Raw genomic sequence first — 10059 nt, forward strand, 5'->3', positions numbered from 1 at the left:
ACCCCGACCCTTTCAGGACCTGTTTCTGTCTACTCTCCAGGTATTACAGCATTTTTGCTGTGGTTTTTATTCTTTCTCAGTTACTGATTTTGCTTCTCATTTTGGTTCTCATAGTGTGTAGTTTGACAGTATAAGATAAAGACGTTGTAATAAGTGGCACTTGTTGGTGTATTTGTATATTATATGTGATTTTAAACAACCTTGACCCAGTCTCTTCCTCCTTAACCCTGATATTGTGAATATTCAGCATGACCTTGTTTTATTTTTTTCTATTTAGCAGATTTTCTCCACTTACTTGTTTGCAGCAAATGCGGTGATGGCCGCCAAGATGCCAGTTTTGGTCACTTTTCCCCCGAACGCCCCACCAACACGCTTTACATGACACATGATCTTGTTAGCTGGGACCTTCAAGGTTGAAGCCACTATAGCCTGTGAGTGATAACAGTTCTTGTTACTCTGGCTCATCTGCAGCAAGGGAGGGGGACAGCCCTGACCCGTTGGTTCCGTAATGTCCATGATACACAAACTGTGTGCTTATACTAAGAACGGGATGATTTCCAATGACCTGGGCATATATCCATGCCTGGTCTCAGTGGTCCTTGGCTATAATGATATTGCCAAAACTATCATTAATATTAAGTAGTCCTTTCAATATCAATGAGATATTTTTGTGTTAATAAATTTCTTAAAATTTTCCCACGAACCACACCCAGAGTGTCGTTTCCACACTGATCCCTGGTGGACGCTGCCTGGCGCAGTGAGAGGTTGGGGTCTTCCCCTGCGTCTTCCTGTCTCCCCTGGAGTTTCTTCTCTCCTCCCATTTGGGTTCCTGCTGAAGTCGGCCAGCAGGTCTTCCTTGGAAGCAGGCCTTGCTCTTCTCTGCCACCATATTGTTTAGTGGTCATGTTTATAGATGGGGACCCCACAGGGATGAAGTGATGAGCCCCATGTCACATCGGGAGTGAGGAGCAGAACAGGACTGGGGTGGGGCCTACCTGGCCCTTCTCACTGTCCCACCTTCTACAAGGCCTCAATCTCCACACTCCCACACTTCCACCTGCTCTGGTCATGACACTGGCTGCTTACGACCTACTGAATCACGACCCCTCTGCTTTGTTCCCCTTACTTTCACCCTGATGCTTAAACTAGCCCCCCTACATGCATCTTCCATTCCAGCGTGGGCATCGTTGTGCCTTTCCTCTTTTTTACATGCACGCTGCCTGATACAGAGGACACGGGCAATAAGTGTGTGCAGAAGGGACAAGTGACTAAATGAACGCATGAGTGGCATTTGATCTTGGTGCGGAATTGCCTGCAAATGGCCTGTCTTCTCACCGTCGAGACAAAACTCACTCTCCCTATGAATCCAAACTGAAGACTCGGTCTTCATGGGACTTCTTGGATAATTCTAGAACCTAGGACATCCTTATTCTCTTAATTCCCCCACTTGTGTAAATTCTAACCTAGCTAATGACGTGCTTGGTTGCCTTCCATCCAGAATGTTTCTCGACTGCTTCCTGTGAGTTAGGCCCCATTGGCCTTGGAGGGCAGGCCTTCCTTCCTTTCTTTCTTTGTTTCTGTATCCTTAACAGCAGACCTGCTGATTCCATAAGTGGTTGTGAAGTTACAGATCCACAAATAGAAGGCCCCTACTTCCACGGACTGAGTATTAGTGCTCCAAATTCCTTCAGCTTCTGAAATACTTTTGCCTCTAATTGCTCTTGGTATATTTTGCTGGCAGATACCATAGCCACGTCCCCTCCACAGAGGCCCCATGTTACCTGTATGTATTTGGGAAACTGTGAGGACACGTAGACATCCATTTCTTGATCCTCTCCTTTGGGAACAGCAAGCATGCTTTGAGTTTCCATATAAAAATGTTCTTGACCTCCCATATGTATTTCACCTATTATAGGAAAGTACGCCAGAGTCAAAGAGGCTGCCTGATAGCACAGGTAGCATTCCCCCAGCTGTTATCCATTATGGAGAAATTCCAATGATGGTGCTTCACTGGGACAGTAGGCTGCATAGTGGAGGGCCACAAAGTATATTCAGCTTTCACTATATATGCAGATTTGACGTAGTGTTCTCTAGCAGACTCTATCATGTCTGCCAATACAGGAGGTCACAGAATCCTAGGGAAAGGCGTGTGACTGTCCAGAGTCAAAATATTACAGCAAGGAGACTTCTAGTTCCAAGACAAGATGGAGTAGATGCACCTCTTCCTGTTTCTTCTGCTAAGCACAGCTAACAACCTTGGACGTTACATATAAAAGAAACATAAGATGACTCTGAAAGGCAAAGAGAAGAAGGCAGACCTGCTAGGGACTTGGGGACCCAAGCAAAGACCCGAAGGTGAGTTCAGCGGGCTTTGCTGTTGTTGCTTTTCTTTGCTTCATATATCCTAGACTTAGTGCAGAGACATCAGCAATCCGAAAACACTAACAGGCAAAGACCCAAAAAAGCCCCAAGAAAAGCCTACTTTCTCTAGCCATAGGACCAGGAAAGGGAAACCTAGCAGGACAGAAAACTTTTATATCATAACCACTCTATTCCAGCCAAACACTATAGAAAAAACTGTGGCCCCATCCTTATCTGCAAAATTTGAGGGGGGACCTAGACTCCTGCTCTTATCAGGCTGTAATGAGATGACCCAAACCCTCTGCTGGGTGGTGTCAGTGGGACCATAAGGGGCACGTGGACGTCCACCCTCCACCTAGCAATAACAAGGCATCACCCCTCTTTACCCACCAACACCCGGTCAGAAGAGGTCTGGTAAAAGAGGAGATTTAAATAAGATTCAGAGTCATGTAACATAATACCCAAAATGACCAAGATACAATCGAAAATCACTCACCACACCAAGAACTTAACTTGAATGAAAAAGGATCATCAACAGACGCCAACACAGAGATGACACAGCTGTTGGAATTATCGGACAAGGATAATTCAAAGCAGCCATCATAAAAATGTTTCAACGAGCATTTACATAAACACTTGAAACAAATGAAAAAATAGAACATCCCAGCAAAGAAACAGAAGATATCAAAAGAACCAAATGGAAATTTTAGACCTAAGAAATACAACCACCAAAATTTAAGAGGCTCAATGGATGAGCTCAACAACAGAACAGAGAGAACAGAGGAAATAATCAGTAAACAAGAATATAACAACAGAAATTGCCTAATCTGAACATCAGAAAGAAAAAGACTGAAAAGAAAATGAGCAGAGCCTCAGAGACCTGTACAACTATAATAAAAGACTGAAATTTGGGTCACTGAAATCGAGTATTTGAAGAAATAATGGCTGAAAATTTCCCAAACTTAGCAAAAGACACAAACCTACAGATTCAAGAAGCTGAGTGAATATTTGGGAATATGATAAATCCAAAGAAATCCATGCCAGGACATATCCCAGTCAAACTTCAGAAAAGTGAAAAAAAAAAAAAAGAAACTATCTTGACAGCAGAGGGAAAAAAACACTATCCCACCTACAGGGGAAAATACTCTGAAAGGCAGGCTTCTCATCAGAAACTAGGGGGCCAGAGGAACTGGAACAACATCTTTCAAGTGAAGAGAGACCTGTCAGCTCAGAATTCGACATCCAGTGAAAATATTCTTCAAGGATGAAAAGGAAATCAATCATTCTTAGATGGAGGAAAACAAAGAGAATTTGTCTTAAAAAAGATCTATCCTACAATAATGACTAAGGGAAGTTTTTGAAACAGAGAAGAAATGATTTTTGTGCATGTGAGAGGAAGATTGACCCTGGGCTAACATCTGTGGCCAATCTCCCTCTTTTTGCTTGAGGAAGATTGTCGCTGAGCTAACATCTGCGCCAATCTTCCTCTATTTCATGCGGGATGCCGCCACAGCGTGGCTTGACATGCAGTGTTAGGTCTGTGCCTGGCATCCAGATCTGCGAACCCAGGGCTGCTGAAGCAGAGTGCACAAACTTAACCACTGTGACACCGGGCTAGTCCCAAGAAATGCTCTTTTTAAAAAAAAGAAATCTTGTAACAGGGAGATTTCTGTTCCTGTTCAGAAAAGAGAGAGAACAATGGAAAGAATAAAAATACAGGTAAACACAGTAGACTTTCCTTCTCTTTTTGAGTTTTATGAATTGCATTTAAAGCAAAATCGTAACATTGCTTCACGTGGTAGTCAATGAACGTAGAGGGAATTTTTAAGACAATGATATTATAAACAAGGGAGAGTAAAGGAATGAAAAGGGAGGAAAGCTTTCTATAATTTACTCAAGTAATAAAATGTTGCCACCAGATATATTGTAATATAGATAAATACAATTTAACACCTAGAACTACCACTAGAAAAACCAGACAAAGAGATACACTCAAGAACACTACAGATAAAAAGGAATTCTGAAAACCAAGTAACCGCTCAAAACACAGGGAAAAAAACAAAAAACACAGGGAAAATCAGAACACAATTATGACCAGGCATCAAGTTAAGTGGAAGGCAGACTTTAAAAAATTAAAAATTATACCCCAAAATACTGATTTGCAAATTGCTTGAGGGAGATTCCCAAGGAAATCTTTTGTTTTGCTGTCTGCACTTCCTATCTTAACTAAACTCTGAGTAAAGAAAGAGTATAGAGGGGTGCAGCGGTTCAGTTCGCATGTTCTGCTTCAGTGGTCTAGGGTTCGCCAGCCCAGATCCCAGGTGTGGAACCTACGCATTGCTTGTCAAGCCATGCAGTGGCAGGCGTCCCACATATAAAGTAGAGGAAGATGGGCATGATGTTAGCTCAGAGCCGGTCTTCCTCAGCAAAAAGAGAAGGATTGATGGCAGATGTTAGTTCAGGGCTAATCTTCCTAAAAAAAAAAAAAAGTATAGAAAAATGAGCCAATTCTGCTTCATTTGTAAAATGTAACAACTAAAATGTCAAGAATTCAGCTCTTGGGCATGCCCTGCATCCAAGTGGTTAAGTTCGCCTGCTCCGCTTAGGCGGCCCAGGGTGTCGCCGGTTAGGATCCTGGGCGCGGACTTGGCACTGCTCGTCAAGCCATGCTGAGGCGGCATCTCACATGCCACAACTAGAAGGACCCACAACTAAAAATACACAACTATTTACCGGGGGGCTTTGGGGAGAAAAAGGAAAAAAAATGTTTTAAAAAAAAGAATTCAGATCTCGTTCTCAATTTAAGCTTTTATCAAAGACTGTACGTTAAAAGACCCACTGTCGGTAGGCTCAAATGCACGGTTTGCAGCATTAGCATTTCCACTTATCCAGCCAGAATTAATTGTTAAACATCTACTTCATTTAAAAAATACAAAACCAAAAAATATTAGACGGAACTGTTTCTGTTTAAACCTTGAAGGTCAGCAAGGTGTCAGAACCCTGCTCCACTGTGCCGCCCATCCCACAGCCCTCGACCCACGGCGCCCTTTCTCACTCTAGGAGTTGCTCTCAACTCTCTTGGTTGGAAATCAATTTGCTCAACTAATCCTTGAGATAAAATGCTATCCCACTAACGGTTTAGGAGTGATGCCTCCAGGAATATTTACATTTTAATAAGAGGCTCTTGAAGACCAAAAAGCCATTAAGATACGAAGCAGTCGCTCTGTACCACGCCCAGCAGGACAGGCTGGGGAGATCCTCTCCATCTCAGCTCCTAGATCTCTTGCAAATGCTGCTCCAGAGATCGGCATCCACACTCTCCAGGGTAAAGCCCACCCCGCGAACGGAATTTTAAAGAGATAAATGAGAAGAGCACAATGTAGAGCAGAGAATGCTAACTTCAGAGCCGGACACGAAGGCAGATCTGATTTTAAATGGTGACCTTTAAGGCCCTCTGGCGCCAGGAGCCCAGGGTCCGGGAGGGCTGACACACGTCTCCACGGGGGTCAAAGCAAACAAGAATATCACTGTCTTCAAGAACACAGTCTAAGACTTGACGCAATGCCCCACATATTTTATCTTTTAAATATTCTCTTGTTCTTGAAACATCCGTTTTCCTAGGGGCAGAGGGAGTGCTGTTATTATCACTCTCCATGAGTTACCTCTCAGTGAAATAAGTATTCAAAAATTCTGACCCCAAATGACAATTCTAGAATAAGGGGGAAAAAACCCTCAAACTAGTAAGTCAAGAGGATGAAAACGTACAGGCAGTATAAATGTCCCTTTTAAAGCCTCCTGTATCACTTTGATACATATCAATAGGGTGTGGGGCTATAAGAAGGGAAAATTCTAGTAAAAGACAGATTGAACAAAGTACCCAACTGAACTAAATAAGATGTTAAGGAAAATACAACAATTGAATTCTCACACAAAACATTATGGCAGGAACATACTATGGCACAGGTGCAGGGAACCCCAAACATCGCTATTTCCAAGACGCTCACACCATGGACTCTGTGCTAAAAATGCCCCCTCCTCTCTTCTCCCACAAGACAAGCTCACCCCTGGAGAGTGCCACATTTTACTGATCCCAAGCAAGAAGCACCAGGAGTGCCGTGAAAAGCTGTCAGAAACAGACTCCTGGGCCACCCGGATCCTCCAACTCCAGAATTGCAAGAAAGGGCACAGGATTCTGCAGGCAGGTCTCATAAACATCTCACAGTGAGGAAAACTGGGAAACCCTAGGTTTGATGAACGGATGCCTGCCAGTGTATTAGCTCAAGAACAACAACAAAACACTAAACGTAATAATAATCATCACTCACCATTATGGATCTCTTGCTGTGTGTCAAGCTCTGTGCCAAACACCCACACATATTCTCTCTTATGACCTTCATAACGGATCTCTGGGATCAGTATCACTTTATCCATACAATTTTAAGACAAGGAGACTGAGCCCTGAGAAGTGCCCTGCAAGTCCCACAGCTAATAAGACAGGGCGCCGAAGAACACCAGCAGGTGATGGCGCACGGTGTCTTTTCTACAGCTTACAGACGCCATCATCCAGTGAGCTGTGACCAGCTTCAGGTTTAACACAGCCGTGGAGCTAAGAAACATGGTGGCTTTGAGCTCATGTGGGCGGGCTGACTCTGGCTCTATGTTTGGGGCTGGTACGTCTTCGGACTCTTCCTGAGCTTGGGATCAAAGGTGGAAAGAAAAACTAGGGAGACGGTAGTTTCTAACTACCACCTAGAGGCCAATGTCCCGGAAATTCACTTCAAGACAGACAACATCAAATGCTTTACTTCCTGCCCTCAGATATGGGACAGACGCCCACGCCCACCCAGCAATGCCTCTGGGGAAATCAGATCTTGGATGGCAGGTCTTCCACAGCATGGGTGACAGCAGAGCACAGCGGGAACTTGATCGGTTAAGACCTACAGTAAATCCTTTTTTTTCCTGCTATAAAGGACATTATTGAGACAAATCGCAAAATTTGAATTAGGTCTGTAGATTAAATAATAGCATTGCGTCAGTGCTGATATTTTGATTTTGATAACTGTATGTTTATGTAAGACAATACCCTTGTTCCTAGGAAATAAACACTGTAGTATTTAGAGGTAAAGAGGCAGCGTATCTGTAACTTACTCTCAAATGGCTCAGAAAAAAAATGGATATTTATATATAGAGAGAGAGAGAGAAAGAGAATGATAAAGCAAGTGCAAAATAATAATTGGGGATTCTGGGTGAAGGGTAATTAGGAATTTCTTTAAGGTTTCTGCAACTTTTCTGTAAATTTAAAATTATTTCTAAATAAAAAGCTACAAAATTTTTATTGGAAAGTTCACATCAACTATTTTCTCAGAGGAAAATTTAATTTTAATTACACATATACACAATGGAAGGAAGTCCGGAAGGAAGGGCGGGCCAGAGAAAGGGAAGGGGAGACAAGAAGGGAGAAAGCAGAGAGGGAAGGGAGGGAGGAGGGAGAAGTCAGGGGAGACAGGAGGAAAGAGAAGGAAACGTGGGCTTTGGAGGTCCTGACACAAAGCTACCGACTCCACCACCACCTCTGTCGCTCAGCAGCTGCTGTGTGACCGGGGCCATGGCGGGGCAGGTGGTCAGTGCGGGGGGGCTGCCAGGGGCAAAGCCTGGGCCTCCCACCTCGTCTCTCTGCTGAGCTCTTCACGCACACACACACACACGCTCACGGCAGAGGGAAGCCCATCTGTGAACGAGGTGCCTGTTTCTGAGCTGATTTCTCGAGAGCAAAGGCAGCTCTAGACTAGACACGCTTAGAAGGCCTCCAGGGTCGCTTCCCCCGCTCACCCTTTTTTTCAGATCGTTTTACCTTCAAGAATTTGATCAACCACTTTAAATGCTTCGTCAACATTTCCATATTCCAGTTTCCTTTCCCCCTGGAAGAAGGAGTGGTGCCATATAGCTTCCTAGGAAGAGAACAGAAGAGTGAGGCCACCTGCGCAGGAGACGCGGCCCTATGGCAGGAGCCGCTGCCTGAGTCTGGGCAGCGTTTCTCCCCTCGCTCTGGGACACGCAGCAGGGGCTTATAGCCTGAGCTTGGGGACCAGTGAAGTTGTGTCCATTTTCTCCATTCACAGCTGTTTGACTGTGGGTCTCCTACTTCACCTCTCTGAGCCTCATCCGTACAATGCAGGTATAGCTGGGCACGGAGCTCTCACAGGGTCATGGTGAGGATGAAATGAGGCATGTCTGGAGCTTGCATGGCACATAACGTGCTCCATCAGTGCTAGCTGAAGACACTCAAGTGGTAAGGGTCATGGCAGCCTTGCCTGCCAGCCCCATGCTGCTCCTTTGCGAGGAGGAGCACAGGGCAGTAGGGAGACCTCCTGCCTTGGAAGGAAGATTCCATTACAAGCCCACTGTGGGTACCACAGATCCACTTCTTACTGGCTCCGGTCAGCTTCCCTTGGGCGCCCAGTGACAGGGGACAGTGGTAGGTGCACATAATCAGGGTCACAGCTACAGTAATCCAGGTTGGTTTTCTCACCCATCCCTAGGAATCACTGTAAGCCCTGTGTCCACTGGCAAATGTGACGTACCAGCTCCTGTCAGCATTGTCTACCACGGATTACTGTCCACCCACAAAACTCCAACCTGCTGGCAGTTAAGGATTCTGCAGACTCTGGTTCCCTCTGGGTAGCAGTAGGTGTCTAGACTTACTGACATACTTCAGGGATGTTCTATTGTGATCCTGCCATTTCCTCTGTTCAAAAAGTGGGCTGGTTTATTTTTACCACCGTGGGGCCCAGGTTCTTTGACAGAGCATTTGCTGATTGCTTCTGTTACTGACTAGCTGTGTGACCTCGGGTAACCCTGCCTCTTAGCTTCCTCATCAGATGGGGATAACAGTTTTTACTCATAGGACTGAAGTGAGCATTCAGTGAGTTAATGCATGAAACTGCTTAGAACTCTGTACCCACATAGTGGGCTCTGTCAGGTGTTAGCCATGGGCACGCTGTTGGGCATCAGGACCCACGAGAGATTCTGGTCAGGAGCATATTTTTCTCACCAGGGCCATCAGCTTTCTTGAGCCAGGAGTTTTGATAGAGTTTCCCCATGCAAACTCTTAAAAGCTCTACAAAGCATAAGCCAGGCTAACCCTCAGTGAGAGCGACACAGAAACACTGGTTTCATCCTATTTTGATTGATAACACACTTCCTACTGGGATCAATTCATACGATTGTCTTGTTAATCTAAGATTTAGATAGTCCAGGTTGAAAAGAGGAGTTTTATAAATCCTATTTTTAAAAGTTTAATCTTTTTCCACTTCACTTGCTGCTTGCTCTCTGAGCAACTTTGTGCCAGTGTCCTGAGCATTTCTTGGTCGGGAAAGTGGTAAAAGAACTGTAGTGCAGAGAGCTGGGCGTATGCGCCTGCTATGACTGTGATGAAACCCTGGCCTGCTCCAGTTGATTGCCCTTGGAGAGCTCAACCTCCGATAAAGCAGGAGGAAGCTCTTCTCCACACTGCCACAGTCTGGCATTCTCCGGCACACACCCACAGATCTGCTGGTTGGAGCTGGGGAGGGCAGGAGGAGAGTGCTGTGGAGTTGCTCACTGGAATTTTACTTGGCTGGAAGGTCGGGAGAGGAAAGGGAAGATATTTGGCCACTGGAATTGGCCAGAGGATTACAAACAAAATTTCTGATGAAGTAT

At 44.9% G+C, this 10059-nt stretch overlaps 1 protein-coding gene across 1 annotated transcript in view; it reads right to left on the minus strand.

Annotated features, from left to right (window-relative positions):
- Nucleotides 1-8309, minus strand: part of LOC124232481 (aldehyde oxidase-like) — a gene marked incomplete at its 5' end in the record, with an annotated part of 32229 nt that extends 23920 nt beyond the window's left edge. The window contains 3 exons of the mRNA XM_046649449.1: nucleotides 296-429; nucleotides 1782-1906; nucleotides 8213-8309. Of these exons, the coding sequence (XP_046505405.1) occupies nucleotides 296-429; nucleotides 1782-1906; nucleotides 8213-8309 (356 nt within the window). The remainder of the gene's footprint in view (nucleotides 1-295; nucleotides 430-1781; nucleotides 1907-8212) is intronic.
- Nucleotides 8310-10059: the final 1750 nt, after the last annotated feature.

Source organism: Equus quagga, unplaced genomic scaffold, assembly GCF_021613505.1.
Source record: "Equus quagga isolate Etosha38 unplaced genomic scaffold, UCLA_HA_Equagga_1.0 HiC_scaffold_6599_RagTag, whole genome shotgun sequence".
NCBI lineage: Eukaryota > Metazoa > Chordata > Mammalia > Perissodactyla > Equidae > Equus > Equus quagga.